General features: G+C 50.6%; 1 protein-coding gene across 1 annotated transcript; it reads right to left on the bottom strand.

The window, feature by feature from the left end:
• Positions 1-2,772: 2,772 nt before the first annotated feature.
• KLK13 (kallikrein related peptidase 13) lies at positions 2,773-13,106 on the bottom strand (the record flags this gene model as incomplete). Its single annotated transcript, XM_080646075.1, has 5 exons — positions 2,773-2,961; positions 4,958-5,094; positions 7,824-8,092; positions 8,369-8,558; positions 13,055-13,106. 5 exons carry the CDS (start codon positions 13,104-13,106, stop codon positions 2,773-2,775), a joined length of 837 nt encoding a protein of 278 aa, XP_080502201.1.
• Between the last annotated feature and the right edge of the window lie 6,139 nt (positions 13,107-19,245).

The following is a 19,245-nucleotide window of genomic DNA, read 5'->3' as shown; positions in this document are numbered from 1 at the left end:
TATTCGTATACTAGAGGCCTGATGCACGAAGATTCATGCAGGAATGGGCCTTCCTTCCTCTGGCTGCCGGCACCGCCTTCGCTCCCATTGGAGCTGCCTTTCCGCCTTCCCACGCTGCCCAGAGGCCCAGAGTGGCTGGGGTGGTGCCAAACACCTGTGTCATCACCATGGCAATGACACAAGCATCCCAGCCTGCCCCCAGCGGCACTTGCATATGCAAATTAACACACCATCTTTGTTGAGTTAATTTGCATACTCACTCTTGATTGGCTGGTGGGCGTCATGAAGGTATGGTCAATTTGCATCTTACTCTCTTATTAGTGTAGATGTTATAACAACTTGCATATTGTTTGATGTGCAGCATTTCCTTCCCAGACCACCCTATTTAAAATAGCAGCTCCAGCCAAAACCGGTTTGGCTCAGTGGATCGAGTGTTGGCCTGCAGACTGAAGGGTTCTGGGTTCAATTTTGGTTGCCGGCTCAATCCCCAGTGTGGGGTATGCAGGAGGCAGCTGACCAATGATTCTCTCTCATCATTGATGTTTCTATCTCTCCCTTCCTCTCTGAAATCAATAATATATATAGCCCTAACTGGTTTGGCTCAGTGGATAGAGCGTTGGCCTAAGGACTGAAGGGTCCCAGGTTTGATTCCGGTCAAGGGCACATCTCCAGTATGTGCAGGAGGCAGCTGATCAATGTTTCTCACTCTCTATCCCTCTCTGTAAAAAATCAATAATATATATAATAGCAGCTCCATGCACTCCATCATAACTTTCTATCCTTCCACCCTGCTTTTTAAAAAATTTTAATTTTTTTTTTAATCAGAGAGAAAGGGAGAGGGAGAGATAGAAACATCAATGATGAGAGAATCATTGATCAGCTGCCTCCTGCACACCCCCACACTGAGGACTGACCCCACAACCTGGGCATGTGCCCTTGACCAGAATCAAACCCGGGACCTTTCAGTCCACAGGCCTATGCTCTATCCACTGAGCCAAACCGGCTAGGGCCCACCCTGCCTTTTTTTTTCTTGCCACCTGACCATCTATTTCTTTATTCACCTTCTTTATCATGCATCTCCCCACAAAAATGTAAGCTCTACAAGAACAGAGGTTTCTGTCTGTTTAATTCACCCGTGTCTACAAACGCGCATGGCTTAGGATAGGCATCGACATGTAAACAAAACTGTATTTGCCAACACCCAGTGCCAGCACTGAATAAAAGTGTGCTGAGGGAAATAGATGCAACACCTTTCGGACACTCGGCAAAGGGGTTGCTGTTGCCACCCAAGGTAACATTTCATAGGGGATCATGCCAACAATGGCGGGGAGTCCTCAGTAGTTATCCTCAAAACAGCGCTCTGAGGGAGAAGGAGGAGCCCTGTTTCACGGGTGAGAAGAGGCGGTGAGTTTTAGGACTTGTTCAAAGCAGGGACTCCAGTGGCCCGAGCATTCAACCATTGTGCGCTGGGGTCATGGGCAAAGATGTGTCCACAGCTGTGGGCATTCAATGAGGGTGTCCCTGGAGGAGATGGATAGGTTCTGTGATGGACAGTTAGGGTCCGGGCATGGAGAGCCCCTGGGGATACTGAACCCCGTCACTCTAGATTCCAGCGTGGGCTCGGGGATTGAGAGGGAATATTACCAGGGCATCAGATATTAACAGAATGTGGGAGGTAGGCAGGGATGGGACATTTGGGAGGTCCAGAACCACGTGAGAACGAGCCATTAGGAGGGTCCAGTGTTAGCTGTGATGTCATTCAGAAGGGCATCACACCAAAGATGGTGGGCACGAGAGAATGTTTTTGGAATGAAATGTCATGGGACTCTAGAACCTTCTTGAGTACAAAACATAGAAGGATCTATTGGCAAGGAAAAGACTTTGTATGCATATATGCATAACCCATGGACACAGACAATAGGGTGGTGAAGGCCTGGGGCGGGAGGTGGGGGTGGGCTGGAGGGGGTTAATGGGGGGGGAAAGGGGGACCTATGTAATAGTTTCAACAATAAAGAATTATTTTTAAAAAACACAGAAAAATCCTATATAATAAAAAGCTAATATGCAAATCAACCGAATGGCGGAATGACCGGTCGCTATGACACACACTGACCACCAGGAGGCAGACGCTCAATGCAGGAGCTGCCCCCTGGTGGTCAGTGCACTCCCACAGGGGGAGCGCCACTCAGCCAGAAGCCAGGCTCCCGGCTGGTGAGTGCATCAGTGATGGCAGGAGAATCTCCCACCTCCATGGCAGTCGGACATCCCCTGAGGGCTCCCGGACTGCAATAGGGTACAGGCCAGGCTGAGGGACCCTGCCCCGAGTGCACAAATTTCATGCACCAGGCCTCTAGTGTAAAATAAAATATTGGCAATGAGTAAGTATCTGGAGGGGTATGGGATATTTCCAAGAATGGCGCATTCATGGGACATGGAATATTGCTGAGATGGGCTGGGGGTACCTAAGGATTCCATAGACAGAACATTTAGATGGTGATCTGGCTTGATGCTGAAACAGTTGGGAGACCCAGAACGTATCCGGGTTGGGACTCTTGGGGGACTGGGGTGTTTCAGGGATACAACGTCTGGTAGACTGTGATGCCGACAGGGACTGAGTGCTTCTGAAACACGGAATGTTATCTGGGGTGTGACATTCTGGGACCACGGATCGCTGGTTTAAGTGGAACGTTCTGGCAGGGGCAGGGGAGGGCTGGGCAAACTGCAGAAGGAGGGCTCCAAGGGAGTGAGGAGGTGGGTCAGTCAACCCAACTTTTATTGTGGGCCCTTCGTCCATTTCTGCTCTCGAGGTCTCTGTTCTCGGATTGTTTCCTGGATCCATGAAACGTACTGAGAGACGCGGGTGTAGACACCGGGCCGGTTGGGTTGCCCGCACGGGAAGTCTCCCCAGGAGATGATACCGTGGAGCTTTCCATTGCAGACCAGGGGGCCTCCTGAGTCGCCCTGAGTGGAGGAGACAGAAAAGGGGGGGTGTCCTTGCTGGGGCCAGACAAAGGCAGAGAGGGGGCCTTGTGGGGCGAGAGTGAAAGATGGAGCAAGACAGACATGGAGGCAGAGAGAGACAGAGGACTGTGGAGAGACAGTGAGCAACAGAGACGGGGAGGAACAGACAAAAAGACGAACTCAAAACAAAATAAAACAGAACCCAAAACAAACAAAGATAAACTCAGAGGGACAGAGAATGAGAACAAGTCCCCCCATCTCGGTGAGAGAGAGATACTGAGACAGGGGGAGACTTCTGTGTGTCTCCGTTGTTTTTTTTTGTTCCTGTCTCATGAAAGTGGTGAAAGCTTACCCCACACACCCGCTCTTCTTTCCCTGCCACTGAATCCCACATTGCTCCCCCTGCCCCCCAAAATCTGCTCCAGCTTCATGCCATCTTACTATTGAGCTAACCCACATCTGGGTTGGTTTGTACACATGTGTGCTTCTTCCCCCTCCCGACCCCCCCCCCGGGTCCAAGACAAACATTATTACTACCGATAAGGCTCTCGCCATTGATTCATTATCACACCCTTTCTCACGGAACCAAACCTCCACTTAAGAAGCCTCCTCTAGCCTGGCCGGTGTGGCTCAGTGGTTGAGCATTGACCTATGAACCAAGAGGACGAGGTTCAATGCCTGGTCGGGGCACATGCCCCCAGGTTGTGGGCTCAGTACCCAGTGTGGGGCCTGCAGGAGGCAGCCAATCAATGACTCTTTCTCATCATTGATGTTTCTATCTCTCTCTCCCTTTCCATTCCTCTCTGAAATCAATAATTTATATATATATATATTAAAAGCGTAATATGCTAATTAGACCAGATGTCCTTCCGGACAACCTATCGGATGAAGCCGGGGCTGCAAGGGAAGCCCAGGTCCCGGGTGCCAGAGGGAAGCTGGTGCCGGCAGCCAGGGGAAGGAAGGCCTACACTTGCACAAATTTTGTGCATCGGGTCTCTAGTCCTCCTATCTAATAAAAGGGTAATATGCAAATTAACCGTCACTCCATCACAAAGATGGTGGTGCCCAGTCCTCTCAGCCCCTCCAGAGTCCCCCAGTCCTGGGGGAGTGATTGCTGAGAGCGGGCAGCGTGAGCGGCCTGGCAGAATGCTTGCTTCGTCACCGCGGCGACGGGGCAAGCGTTCCGCGCCTGGCCATGGATGGGCCTCTGGGCCGCAGAGAGCCTCTGGGTAGTGGGCGCGGAGCGGCCAGGCCCCGCAGAAAGATACTGGCACACGGATTCGTGCACAGGGCTACTAGTATATATATAAAAAAGAAGCCTCCTCTATTGTACCTAGCTGTCATTTTGCCCATGTAGTATCCATTTTACCTTATTTTGGTAACAACTTTCTGATTTTTTCATGTGGGGCATGGCCCCCTCCCCCTTGTCCCTGCCCTTCCCAGCCTCCACAGTTATTTGCGTGACCCTGACTTGGTCCATCAGAGAATCCCACAGCTCGGGCCAGAGTGAAGGTTCTGGGACACATGACTTCAGTCAGCCTCGTGAGCACGGAGCTCAAGATGTTCACGTGAGTCTCACCTCTATTACGCGTGCGCCTGGATCCATCCGTGCCTGAAGCAGGGACCTCGGGGCTTTCCAGTTTTAAAAGCCAGTGTTTGCTTAAGGCAGTTTGAGTTGGGTTTGTTTGTTGGTGGTTTTTTGTTGTTGTTTTTTTTTGTCAATTGCAACCAAAAGAATCCTAACTTTTATGCATGTCAACTTCAGGATCTGGCAGCCACTGTCAGTCACAGCTGGGGCTTAAGATGAAGTCTATGTGCTATCCATGGGTACTCCCTTTTGCCTTAACCTTCTACTCTAGGGGACATCTCACCTCACAAAGACTAGTTCCCCAAAGGCTAGAAGCAAATCCTTTCCCTGCAGCATCCGTCCCCACCTCCATTCTGGCTTCCATCCTGGCCCATGGCAGCCCCCCACCCCAGCCCCACGTGGCCTCACCTCACAGGAGTCCTTGCCGCCCTCGCGTGAGCCGGCACACACCATGTTGCGTGTGATCCTCCCCGGGTAGGCTTGCCGACACTCCTCATCTGAGAGTAGCTGGATATTGGCACACTGTAAGGTTTGTGGGAAACTCACTGGGGAGGAGAGAGAGAAGGTCTGGGGATAGCTGTCTTGGACGGGCGATGAGGCAGGAGTTCAATAGGACAGTTGGCCGAAAAGAGAGATGGGAAGAGGGAGACGGGGGAGAAAGTGATGGAAGAGACAGAAACATGGAGAGATATGGGGGGGAGAGGTAACGGGAAAGGAAAGCGGAGGGAGAGATGGTCAGGGAACGGAGTGTGAAGAGATACAGATGAAGAGGGAGAGGAGAGAAAACGGATGCATGAAGACAGAGAGAGTGGGGAGAACTAGGAAGACAGAGAAGGTGAGAGGGAATGGGTGATGGGGAAACCACAGGAGAGGTGGCAAGAATTACAGGAGAGTAGGGAAGGGGTGGGAGAGAGATGGGGCATGCTGGGCCGAAAGACAGAATTGAAGCTGGGAGAGCGTGGGAACAGAACAGGGCTCTGCTGCTGTAGATCAGCTTTATACTCACACGTATATACACCGAGTGGCCAGATTATTATGCGTTCAGAGATCATAATAATCTGGCCACTCAGTGTATATCCTATATAATAAAAGGCTAATATGCAAATTGTCCCCCCGACCAGGAGTTCGACCAGCAGGCAAGCCGGCAAACCGCCCATGTCCCCTCCCCCTGGCCAGGCTGGCTGGACCCCACCCATGCACGAATTCATGCACTGGGCCTCTAATTATATATATACTAGAGGCCCGGTGCACGAAATTCGTGAACAGGGGGGTGGGGGTTTGGGGGGATGTGTCCCTCAGCCCAGCCTGCACCCTCTCCAATCTGGGACCCCTCGAGGGATTCCAACTGCCCATTTAGGCCGGATCCAGGTAGGATTGGGCCTAAACGGGCAGTTGGACATCCCTCTCACAATCCAGGACTGCTGGCTCCCAACTGCTTGCCTGCCTGCCATCCTGATTGCCCCTAACCACTTCTGCCTGCCAGCCTGATCATCCCTTAACCACTCCCCTGACAGCCTGATTGATGCCTAACTGCTCTCCTGCCAGCCTGTTTGCCCCCAACTTCCCTCCTCTGCTGGCCTGGTCACCTCCCAACTGCCCTCCCTTGTAGGCCTGGTCCCTCCCAACTGCCCTCCCCTGCTGGCCATCTTGTGGTGGCCATCTTGTGTCCACATGGGGTCAGTCATCTTTGACCACATGGGGGCAGCCATCTTGTGTGTTGGAGTGATGGTCAATTTGCATATTATTCTTTTATTAGATAGGAAGATTAGATAGGATAGAGGCCTGGTGCATGGGTGGGGGCCGGCTGGTTTGCCCTGAAGGGTGTCCCAGATCAGGGTGGGGGTTCCCTTGGGGTGTGGGGTGGCCTGAGTGAGGGGCCTGTGGTGGTTTGCAGGCTGGCCATGCCCCCCGGTGACCCAAGCGGAGGCCCTGGTATCTGGAATTTATTTATCTTCTATAATTGAAACTTTGTAGCCTTGAGCGGAGCCAAGCCTCCTATTTGCTCTGTGGCCGCAGCCATTTTTGTTGGGATTTATTTATCTTCTATAATTGAAACTTTGTAGCCTTAAGCAGAGGTCAAGGCAGGCCAGGGCTGCGGAAAGCTTGGCTTCCTCCATTGCCGGGGAAACGCAAGCCTCCTGCTCTCTCCGTGGCCGCAGCCATCTTGGTTGGGTTAATTTTCATACTCACTCCTGATTGGCTGGTGGGCGTGGCTTGTGGTTTAGCAGAGGTATGATCAATTTGCATATTGCTCTTTTATTAGATAGGATATATATATACACACACACACACACACACACACACACACATAACATTTATACACAAAGGATAAAGCTGTTTACATTTTATTATATTTAATTACTATATACCTACCATAATATACAATTTATATACAAATATTTAAATAAATGCATAAATATAGAACTATAATTTAGAAAATCTAATTTTTATAATTTGCATATTTATATACAGATGTATGATGTATATTTTAATTTTTTAAATGTTTTTGTTTTTTTAGAGAGAGGAAGGGAAAGGGAGAGATAGAAACATCGATGAGAAAAATATCAACATCGATCTGCTGCCTCCTGCATGCCCGCTACTGGGGCTCGAGCCCAAAACCCCGGCATGTGCCCTGACTAGGAATCGAACCAGCAACCTCTTTATACATGGGCTGACGCTCAACCGCTGAGCCACACCAGCCAGGCATATAATGTATATTTCTATAAATATGCACATAATATGTAGAATATATGAAATTGTATATATTTATAAATTTGTATAAAGACATAACTGTATAGTATATGACTTATAACAGTATATAACTTTATAAGTTTATATAAAGGATATCTATAACATAACTTTATATATTTATAAATTTATATTTATGTAAAAGATATACATAACTTTATACATTATGTTATATGTAATATACATATGTAACTATATATTCTTCTTGTTTCTTTAGAACTATATATTTTTTATTTTCATTTTTTATATAAAAAGGAATCTTGCTGTGGCCAGGTAGCTCAGTTGGTCAGAGCATCCTCCTGATTTGCCAAGATTGTGGGTTTGATCTCAGGTCAGGGCACATACAAGAAGCAACCAACGAATGCATCAATAAGTGGGACAACAAAATCAATGTTTCTCTCTCTCCCTTCTTTCTCTCTAAAAGTCAACAAATTAAAAAAAAAAATGAATCCTCCTCCAAACTACTCTCCCGCCTCTGCCCCCATCCCCCCGGCCACCCTGTGAGACCACCTGTGTGGGTACCTACCTCGGGGGCTGATGGTGGTGCCCCAGCCAGACACGCGGCAGCAGGTGTCAGCTGGGAGGCAGTCGCTGTGGGAGAGAGGCAGGACACGGATGTGGCTCGAGAGACGGACAGGCGACTGCAGCTCCAGCAGCATGATGTCGTGGTCGTGGTTCAGGTGAGTGGGGCTGCTCCGGTACTGAGGGTGGGGAATGGAGCGGGCGACGTCCCGCACCTGCTCTCCAGCCTCCGCGTGCCCCAGGGCGTGCTTGCCCAGGGAGACACTGTATCCGCTGTGGGTGCAGCAACAGGGTGGTTAGAGAAGATGGGCCCCTCCCTACCCCCCTCCCAGCTCCATCACACTTTCCCCATCTCCTTCCACATCAACTCCAATCCCATCCAAATCCTCTACTTCAAGGCCATTCCCATCCCCAACCCCCTAACTCCACCCAAACCTCATTCTCACCCGTTCACCTCCAAACCGGAAAGAACTCCAACCTCATCCTCAAAGGCAAACTCCACCCAGTCCCATTACCATCCCTCCCCCATCCTCCCTGGCCCCCACGTACTCCTTCAGACAGTGTGCTGCAGTCAGGACCCATCGGGGGTGGACGAGGACTGCCCCGCAGAGCAGCCGTCCCTGAACCAGCAGGGCTGCCTGCCAGGGCTGAGAGTGGGGAGGGCAGGTGTAGCCGCCTGGGAGAAACCCATTGGTCCCATTGGTGCTGTTGATAATCTTGGGATGCTCTTGAGAGACGCCTGGTAAAGGAGAGAAAATGTTAGAGGACGGGGGTTCAGGTAGAGGAAGCCTGGAGGTGTAGTTCTTGAGTTTGGGGAGAGGCTCAGCATTTGCTCTTGGTGACCAGGAACTGATGATTCATCTCTTGGGCTCTCGGAGTTGCCATTTCCAATGGAGCAGAGATGTGACGGGGCAAAGAGATGACAACGTCCTTTTCCACAGAAGTGTCATCTCCTCCACGGGGAGCGGGGGTGAGGGGGGAGAGGAAGGAAGAGTTCACTGAATGAAGAGTTTCTGATAAGCTTTCTCCCTACCTGCATTTTCTCTCTCATTCCACCACGGGGATGGATTTCAAGAGGTAGAAGTGAGATGGACCTCCACAACCACCTAGGCAGCATCCATCCATCCATCCACCCATCCCTTCATCCATCCATCCATCCCTTCATCCATCCATCCATCTATCCATCCATCCCTTCATCGATCCATCCGTCCATCCATCTGTCCATCTATCCATCCCTCCATCCCTTCATCTATCCACCCATCCATTGTCCATCCATCCCTCCATTCATCCATCCATCTATCCCTTCATCTATTCATCCATCTGTCCATCCATGCATCTGTCCATCCATGCATCTGTCCATCCATGCATCTGTCCAACCATCCATCCATCCATCCATCCATCCATCCATCCATCCATCCACTCATCTGTCCATCCAAGCATCCATGCATCCATCTTTTTAGCACCTTATTTACTGGGTTCCTCTATGGCTTCAAATACCATCCATAGGCTAACCACTCCTCAGTTCAAAGTTTGCAGGATTCTGAATCATCTGACCTTTGTTAATCCCTTCGACCCCATCCCTCACCACTCTCCTCTTCACTCACTCTGTTCCAGTTTCGCAGATCTGTTCTCAAACTGACCAGGGCCTTGGCACTTGCTGCTTCCTCTTTCTCGACAGTTCTTTCTCCAGGCCTGCACTGTTCAATATGGTAGCACTAGCTGGCGTGGCTATTTAAATTTAGACTCATCAAAATGAAACTTAAAAATTCAGTTCTTGCCCTGGCCAGTGTGGCTCAGTGGGGAAGTGTCGGCCCTGCACCAAGGGTGGCAGGTTCAATTCCCATCAAAGGCACACACCTGGGTTGCAGGTCAATCCCAGGCCCTGGTTGGGGCATGTGCGGGAGGCAACAAATCAATGTGTCTCTCTCACATTGATGTCTCTCTCTCTCTCCCCCCCCTCCCCTTCCACTCTCTAAAAAAAATCAATGGAAAAAATATCCTCAAGCAAGGATTAACAAAATAAAAAATAAAAATTCACTTCGTCAGCTACACCAGCCATATTTGAAATGCTCAAAAACTCCAAGTGGCCAGTGGCCACCCTATTGGACACTGCAGATAGAGGAGGGAGCTAGATCTATCATCATATCTGACACACAGTAGGTGTTCAGCTAATGTCGTGTGTGCCAGGCACTGTATCTGGCTCTGGACACAGCTGTTGACAATGGAACAAAGAAAGTCCAATTCTGAATGTGCCGCTTTTTGGCTGGGGATCCTGTCACAAGCTGCCAGTCTCTGTCTTCTCAGAGACACAGCAGGGAAGGTAACAGTTCCATCTGTCATGGGGTAGCCGTAGGATTCGGTAAAATCCTACACCTAAGACACACACAGCACTCAGTAGGTGGGCACTATTGCTATTATTAGCTGCAACAGGAAGTCCAGCAAGCCCCTTCCCCACCTACATAAGCAGCGGGATTAGCCCAGTGGTTCTCAAAGTTGGGGACAGAAGTCATTGGTGGGCACAAGGCCATTTTAGGTGGTACAGGGATGAGGCGTAAGTAACATCAAGTTGCATCCTCGGACACTGTGTCACTGTCCGGTTCTCTTCCAATTCTGATCTTTACATGGATTTTTAGAGAGAGGAAGGGAGAGGAAGAGAGAAATATCAATCGGCTGCCTCCTGCATGCCCCCTACTGGGGATTAAGCCCACAACGTGGGCATGTGCCCTGACCAGGAATCGAACCCGAGACCTCTCTGTGCATGGGATGGTGATCAACAAACTGAGGTGAGCCATATCAGCTAGGACTGAGCTCACTTTTTAAAACCCAAAGGGATGCCCTTAGTGGTTAGAACGTTGGCCCCAAGCACCCACAGAGGCATGGGTTTGATTCCCGGTCAAGGGCTGGTAACTGGATGGCAGGTTCGAATCCCGGCTCCAGTCACTGGGGTGCATGTCATGCAGGAGAGGCAGCCAGGCGACTCATCTATGTTTCTCTCTCTCTCTCTGTCTGTCCCTCCCTTCCACTCTCTCAAAAATACCCTCGGGTGAGGAATAACTAACTAACCAATTAACTAACAAAAACAAACGGAGCAGAGCCCTCAGCCTGCAACCTAAAATGTATTAAGTTGAACCATCTGCATGTGCTGTTTCGGGGCAGGTGGACAATTTCAGGTGGTCCAACCAAAAAAAACATACCATTTTTGTTTCATTGTGCAAGATTTACACTGAGTGGCCAGATTATTATGATCTCTGAACGCATAATAATCTGGCCACTCAGTGTATATCCTATATAATAAAAGGCTAATAAAAGGCTAAAAGTGGCCAATTATGATCTCTGAACGCATAATAATCTGGCCACTCAGTGTATATCCTATATAATAAAAGGCTAATATGCAAATTGTCCCCTCGACCAGGAGTTCGACCAGCAGGCAGGCTGGCCAACAGCCCATGTCCGCTCCCCCTGGCCAGGCTGGCCGGACCCCACCCATGCACAAATTCATGCACCGGCCCTCTAATATATATATTCACACACGCACACACACACACACTGAGTGGCCAGATTATTATGCATTCAGAGATCACAATAATCTGGCCACTCAGTATAGTTCTTTTTCCCTTTTGTTTCTAGCAAAGAATGCGGTTTTCCATTTAGGACGATGACATCGACTTTACTTTTAACATGTGTTAATTCAAGTTAAAAAATAATCAATTCTAAGCAGACCATTGGGGCCTAAAATAATGAAGATGGATGCCAGGACATGGGGGATGGACGGGGCAGGTACAGATTAGAACCCTGACTCAGGGGCGCTGCTGTCTAGGGCTGGACTCTCCTGTTGGAGGCTTGGGTTTTTCAGCTGTGAAACTAGAGTAATTATAGCTCAGGTCCCTCCTAAGACTGTTGAGGATTCCACAAGCTAATGCATGTGGAGTTCCTAGCCCAGGGCGTGGCACCCAGGAGGGGCTGGGGACGTGGCAGGAGGTCTGGGAGTGTTGCCAAAGGAGACGAGGCACCCCACCTCCAGGCCAAGGCTGGTGCCAGGTGCCGGGTGCCCTTGGCCTCCTCCTTCCATTGGGTCTCAGCTCCAGGGTCTGGGGGGGTGGGCGGGGGGCATCCAGGCAGGGAGCTGCCATCCCTAGCCTCCTGGCTCGGTCCTTTAAAGCCATCCCCTCCTACAACAATTGCAGCTTATTATTAACTCATTATTTGGGTAATTGTTGGAATGAGGTCTGCAGCCGAACCCACGGGGCTCTGGGTGCTGAGAGCAGGGACCCTGTCTCTGCCTGAACAGCACCCAGGGCCTGTGTTTTCTTTTAAAAAAAAAAAATTATTACTGAATTTATTGGGGTGCCATTGGGGAATAAAATGATGTAGGTTTCAGGGTTACAAGGCTACAATACATCATCTGAATGCGCGAATGAAACATGAATGGGGTTTCCAGAGAACTTGCCGGCCAAGGCAGGGAGAGGGGGGGGCTTACATGGGAGAGGACTGACTTTGGGTGAAATCAGATAGCTCTGGGGTCACCCCAAGGATGAAAGGAAGAACTGGAAGGTTCTGAGAATGGATAGAGAACGCGACTAATAAGGTAATAGTGACGACTAACCAAGCAACCTCCCACCCCTTCTATCGGCTGGGCAGTCCGCACAGATGGGCGTTACCTCATTTCATTTTAATATTCGAAGCAACCCTTTGTAAGCAAAAGTGCATTTACAGTTATGAGTACTATGCAAAGCACGGTATTATTATTATTATTATTATTATTATTATTATTATTTATTAACGATTGCACTATTTCCCATGCAAACAACGGTAAACCTACTTTTGCCCAGCCCCGCATGTCCCCATTTTACAGATGGAACAACCTAGGCACAAAGAAGCGAAGTCACTCGCTCAGAGTGGCAGCGTCAGGATTTGAACCCCTGTCTGTGCGACTCCTCTCACTCAGGGAGGCCGGGAGGCCTGGAGTGGGGAAGGGGCGGTGGGGGGGGTGCTTTCCAGCGCAGAGTCAGATTGAAAAGGGGGCCTGCTGGGGACAGAGGGGAGGCTGACCTCTGCCAGGAAACCAGGTCACTCAGGGATAAGCAGGAAGTTTTCGGGGCTGTCCCCAGGGGATCCTGCCCAGAGTGGGAGTGGGAGGGGGGGCGGAGCTCGCGGCTTCCCCGCCCCATCCCGCGGCCTGACCCCTCCTACCATTGTCTGCGGTGGCCACCCCGCCTCCACCCCCGCCATTCTTACCGCTTGACAAGGCCGTGGTCAGGAAGCCAATCACACAGGCCAGGGGCCACATGGCAGCTTCTGGGTGGGGGGCAGGGCGGGACGGGCCTGAGAACTAGGAAGGGAGGTGTGAAAGGGCTGGCCAAAATCCCCATCTCTGACCCCTGAACTTCCCAGTTGTAAATCTGCCTGCACTCTTGAGAACCCTGGCCCACCTCCTCCCCAAATTCATCGGGGGAGGGCGTGCACCCTAGGGCACTGGCTTGCTAGACCTCCACCCAGGTAACCAGTCCCTTCACCCTGCCCTGCAAGCTGGGCCCTCGGTGCACGCTCCAGCCCCTCTCTCTGGCCCCTGCCTCCCTTCCCAGGGTTGGTTCCCACACCTGGTCTTCTCACACTGAGCTTATCTCCCTGCGCCTGCAGCTCTCCATCTCTGCAGATTTCTATCTGTAACTGAGCCTCAGGTCTCCCTCTCCATCTCCCTGACTCAGCTATGCTCCCTCTTTCCCCTTCCATCCGCCCCCCTCCTCCCCTCCAAAGCTCCAGCCCCTGCCCCAGGCGCACGCAACTTACCTGGGCGAGGGGCCCGGGTAGAGAGCTTCTGCAGCCAGCTGCCTCCAACTTCAGCCCCGACCCATGCCTTTTAACCCCTGACACCCTCCCCCAGCGCCCTCAGCATTTCCCGGTCGCTGGCCTACCCCTCTCCACCCCCGATGGCTCAGCAGGCTGTGTCAGGCACCCCCCAGCCTGGGCTTGGCCCTCTGCTTGGGGCGGAGCTTTCAGGACAAACTGGGATCCAGATTTGGCTCCTCCCAAGCCCCAGTTGAACCCATAGTGAACTCTGAGGCGGCAGGACCCACCTAGGCGGAAGGAGAAAGCCCATTACTTCCTTTCCCAAACCCACCCCAAATCCCCATGACCCTTCCCGGTAACATAGCTCGCGTTCCAACCTCCGCTCCAACCCTGAGCATCCTCTCAATAGACATCAGCCCCCATAAGGCTATTTCCACCCTATTTCCATTTCCCTGCCTAATTCCAACCAGCCCCTGGTCTATCCCTCAAAACCAGTGCCCTCGACAGCTTTATCTCAAAATTATCTCTAGACATCACAATATAACGCATCTAAATTTCAGTTCTTGGCCTGGACGCTAGCCCCAATTCCATCTCCAGCCCTTTTTCTTCCAAAAAACACAGGGATGCCCAAGCGTATTCTACCATCTGCCCTTCCCGCCCCCACACCCAACCATCAGGCACAACAAGGGAATTAATTCTCAGGTGGGTGATTGACAGACAGTCAACTGTCCTTAAATGAGGATGGGGGCAGGGATTGGGCCTGGGAAAGCAATCTTTTGGATAAATGGCCTTTTGGAAGCAGTGTCAGATGGGGTGAGGGAGTCCATGGGTATGGGGCGGAGAGGGAAGCGCTCTGGGGGCTGGGACAAGGGAAGAGGAAGGAGGAAGAGGTTGTTTGGGGAATGAGTAGGAGTCTCCTGAAATTGTGACTGGGTGGGGCTGTGAATTAATCCTAGAGGGTGGAGGAGGCAGGATTAGGGATTAGGGAGGACCGAGGTGGGGCCAGAATTTGGAAGAAAGCCAGGGATGGGGGCCCGATGAAGTCTGGAGAGGGTAGTGGTGTCAGGATAGGGATAAGGGGTTGAGCCGGACGGAGTGAGTGTTAGCATCAAAACTGGTGTGGCCATAATGGGGAAAGTTTAAATTTGGATATAGGGATCAAATCTAGTGTCAAAAAATATTTTTTAAAAAATTTTATTTGTTGATTTTAGAGAGAGAAGGGAAGGAAGACAAGAGAGAGAGAGAGAGAGAGAGAGAGAGAGAGAGACATTGATTTGCTGTTCCACTTATTCATGTGTGCTCTGACCAGGGGTTGAACCCAAAACCTTGGCGTATAGTGACAATCCTCTAACCAACTGAGCTACCTGGCCAGGGCTTAAAATATAATTTTTAAAATATATATATTTCTTTATTAATTTCAGAGAGGAAGGGAGAGGGAGAGATAGAAACATCAATAATGAGAGGGAATCATTGATTGGCTGCCTCCTGCACGCCCCCTACTGGGGATCAAGCCCACAACCTGGGCATGTGCCCTTGGCCGGAATCGAACCTGGGACCCTTCAGTCCACAGGCCGACGCTCTATCCATTGAGCCAAACCGGCTAGGGTTAAAATATAATTTTTTTTTAAAGATCAAACCATGACTCTCCTACATCTATAAATTGAACATATGTCTAATATTTTATTTTGGCACATTAATAAGTGATAAAACTATCAAGATGTTCCAAAGAACCATAGGCAATAAGGAATGCTGAAATGAATTTATAAATAGACATAAGCTGTCTTATTCCACGTGGTGGGGAGAAGGAAATTGCACTTCTACCTGGTAAGACTCATTTGCATGGTTATGGACAGGAGTGATTTGCATTGCTATCAGCTGTCCATAATTTACAGAGTTGTAAAGCAGCTCAAAGACAGTAAAAGAAGCAGTGATCCCAAAAATCAGTTGGCCCATCTAGTTTTCCATTGAAGACACCAATTGTCTTCACAATATCCACGTCTTTCACAATTTTTCCATACACTAGGGAGAAAAGTTTTTTGTTTTTTTTTAAGTATATTTTATTGATTTTTTACAGAGAGGAAGGAAGAAGGATAGATAGTCAGAAACATCGATGAGAGAGAAACATCGATCAGCTGCCTCTTGCACACCTCCTACTGGGGATGTGCCCGCAACCAAGTTACATGCCCTTGACCGGAATCAAACCCGGGACCTTTCAGTCCGCAGGCTGACGCTCTATCCACTGAGCCAAACCGGTTTCGGCAGGGAGAAAAGTTTTTGGTCATGTTTAGGATGGATCTGATGACAGCATTGGGAATGCAAGTGGATTTGGGGAGAAAAATGGACATGTGGTGAAGATGAGGCTGGAGTCGGTTTAGGGGACAGGATTGAGTTGTGGTTGTGAGGTTTCTGGCCATAAGGCTGTTGATGGAGTCCTATTGGGTGGGACTGGGGATGGGGCCAAAACTGAAGTTTTGGATGGGGAGGTGTTGAAAAGCATTTGAGTTGGTGTTATGTAGGGATTGCCATGGATAATGAGGACTGAGGTTGAGCATCTGTGTTGAGGTAGGGTTTTGGTGGGGGTGGGCTGGGTCATAGCTGTGAACTCCTCTCCCAGTGACAGAAAAGCAATTGTCCTTCCGCCTCGTGGAATTCCCCCACTTCATAGGGCAGGAGCCCGCGTGGATACCGAGTTGACTCTTCCCCAGTAGAGTTGGGTTCAGTCTGGGTGGCAAGAGGGAGGATGCCGGGTTACGTGAGGTGCTGGGCTTGTGTGGGAAGTCAGGGTACCTGTGCCCTCTTGTGGCTGGGTCCACGCTTCCAACAAAAGCCTTTCTCATCTCGGAAGGGCCCTTTCTCACCTAGGAAGGGCTGGAAGGAGCCTGGAGAGGGGGTGGCTGGCTTGGCATCTGCTGAGGGGTGAGTATGAGGTCAATGCTGATAGTTGAGCTTATGATTGGCCAGGACTGAGGTTGGCTGACTTGCGTTGAAGTGAGGTAGGTCATGGACCCACGGAGGATGGAGGGCGTTCCACCCCCTCCCATGACTGATAAGGCAACTGGAGCCCACGGGGGTGACACATCAACTGGACCAAGTCCAGGTGTACTGTCTCACAGGTCAGGGTCTTCCCCCGCTTCTGAGAGTAGGGATGGGGAAAGAGAGACGAGAAAAAGAGGCAGGCTTCCTGGTGGCTTAGGGCTGAGGCTCTGGAGTTCAAGCGACAAGGACCCTCTGTGCCTCAGTGTCCCCGATTGTACAATGGCATCGTCAACAGCACCTCCCTCACAGAGGAGGGTTAAATGAGTTAATATTGGAAGGCACTTGCACAAGAGCCTAATAGGGACCTAGGGCCACACAGGTGCTTGCTAAATAGGTGAACCTGGAGAGGGAGGCACATGAGATTCCTGGAAGCCCCACCCTGACTTGGCTTCAAAATGGGGTTCTTTGTGAGGCAGGAACTGGAAGTTCTGGTTGGAAGTGCTGATTGGGGCGAGAAAGTGGGCCCCACCACCAGGCCCAGAGGAGAGGCCCTGATACAATAAAGACAAAGGGATAAATACACCGAGACAGACAGACAAAGTGGGTGGGAGAGGTGGGGAAATGCAGAGGGAGAGAGAGAGAGACAAAGGCACAAAGACGTGATGGAGAGAGATCCGCGGAAAAACCAGACGTGAGATGTGCAAGGAGTCCAGAGCCATGCATTCTTTCGTGAGAGCTGCTGGATCCCTGGGTCACAGGCGTCGGCCCCAGTCACCATCGTCCCTGGGTGGCAATGACATCACTTTTCACCCATCGGAATAGCAAAAGCTAGAAAGATCAGCCTTGCCACCTACCTGACTGTGTGCCCGCATCCTCTGCCTCCTCTCCCATGTCTGCAGACGAACAGTCTGCACCTCGATCGAAGACAGACCCCTCTGTTTGTGCCCGGTATCCCACCACCTCTCGTCTTCCTGAAAACATTGTTCCAGCCAGCACTTCTCTCTTCCCTTGTCTACATCATCAGTTCTTCCCCCCACCAGTGAGCTGTCCCACTAACATACAAACATGCTACCATCTCTCCCATGTTCCATTAAAATAATTTTTAGAAACCTCTCCAAATGCCCTGGATGATGTGGTTCAGCTGGTTGAGCATCATCCAGTGTACCAAAGGGGCTCCAGTTCCATTCCCGTTCAGGGCGTGTATGGGAGGCAACCAATCGATGTTTCTCTCTCTAGTCTCCTGTCTCTCTAAAATTATATATATATATTTATAATAAACAAAAATAAAAATAAAAACCTCTCCAACCTTCATGCTCTCCTGGCCGAATTTCTACTTGTTTGCACGGCAATTCTTCTCTAAAGAGTTGGCTACACTCACTGACTGCAATTTCTCTCCTCTTGTTCTTTCTTGAGCCTCCCCACCCCCCACCCTCCAACTGCTCTGCCAACCGTGCCCCTGTTCAGGGCACCAATAACTTCCATGTTGCTGAACCCAGTGGCGATCCCTTTAGGGTTCCTCTTACTTGAGTTATCAGCTGCGTTTAACAAGTGGATCACTCCCTGTTCCTTCAAAGGGTTTCTCTCCTCTGCTTCTGGGACACTTTACCCTCCCGGTCATCCTCCTCACTCACTGGCTGGTCCTCATCCGTGGCTGGTGCTGTTGGCTGTCATCTCCCCGGTCGGTCTCTACATGGTGGGGCATCTCAGGACTCAGCGCGTGGTCCTCTTCTCTCCTCTGTCTACACTCAGTCCCTTGGTGATGATCGCCATCAGGTCTCGTGGCTTTAAATACCATCCACATGCTGACGACTCCCAAATCTGTGTCTCTGGCCAAGACCTCGCTCTAGAACGCTGGGCTTTGCACCCAACTGCCTACTCGACGTCTGCGTGTTCCTTCAAGTTCAAAACGAGACTCCTGTCCTTCACTCCTCTCACGCCTCACACGGGGTCCTCCGCAGTCTTGGTCTTCTCGGTAGATGGTCTCTCCATCCTTCCACTCCTTGGTCCAAACCTTAGCCTTGCCCTTGGGTTCCTTGTCTCCTACCACACATCCATTTTGTTACCAAACCCTGTCAGCTCTACCTTCGAAGTAGATCCAGAATCTGCCCATTTCTCAACACCTTCCATCCTTACCACCTGGTCCCTCCCAGTCACCATCACCTCTCACCTATATGTTCACTCTCTCGTCTCCCTGTTTCTGTCCTTGTCCACCTACATTCTATTTGCGACACAGCAGCCAGACTGACCTTTAAAAAAAAAAAAAGTAAGCCAGGGCAGGTCACTCCTCTTCTCCAAACCCTGCAATGCCTTCCGCCTCACTCAGAGTGAAAGTCAAGTTTCCTGAAGGTGGCCTACAGGGCTCTCTCTAGACCATCTGGCCCCGATGGTCCTCTGATGTCATCTACTCTCCCTCCCTCCTCCTGCCCCTCTCATGCCAGCCATACCCCCACCTCAGGGCTGTTCTCACTATGGGAACGCTCTTCCAAACCAGAGGTCTACGTGGGTTCTCTTATTCTCCTCAGCGTCTCCACGAAGACTTCCTTGAGTCCTGTAATTGGGGGCCCGAGACACGTTCCGCGAATCCCCGGAAGGATTCCCAGAACTCAGAAAAGCGGCTCTGCTCACGATTTGGGTTAAATGACAGCAAAAGGCTACAGATGAAC

The sequence above is a fragment of the Plecotus auritus genome (genome assembly GCF_963455305.1).
Source record: "Plecotus auritus genome assembly, chromosome: 10".
NCBI lineage: Eukaryota > Metazoa > Chordata > Mammalia > Chiroptera > Vespertilionidae > Plecotus > Plecotus auritus.
This window is presented reverse-complemented; position numbering and strand designations above follow the sequence as displayed.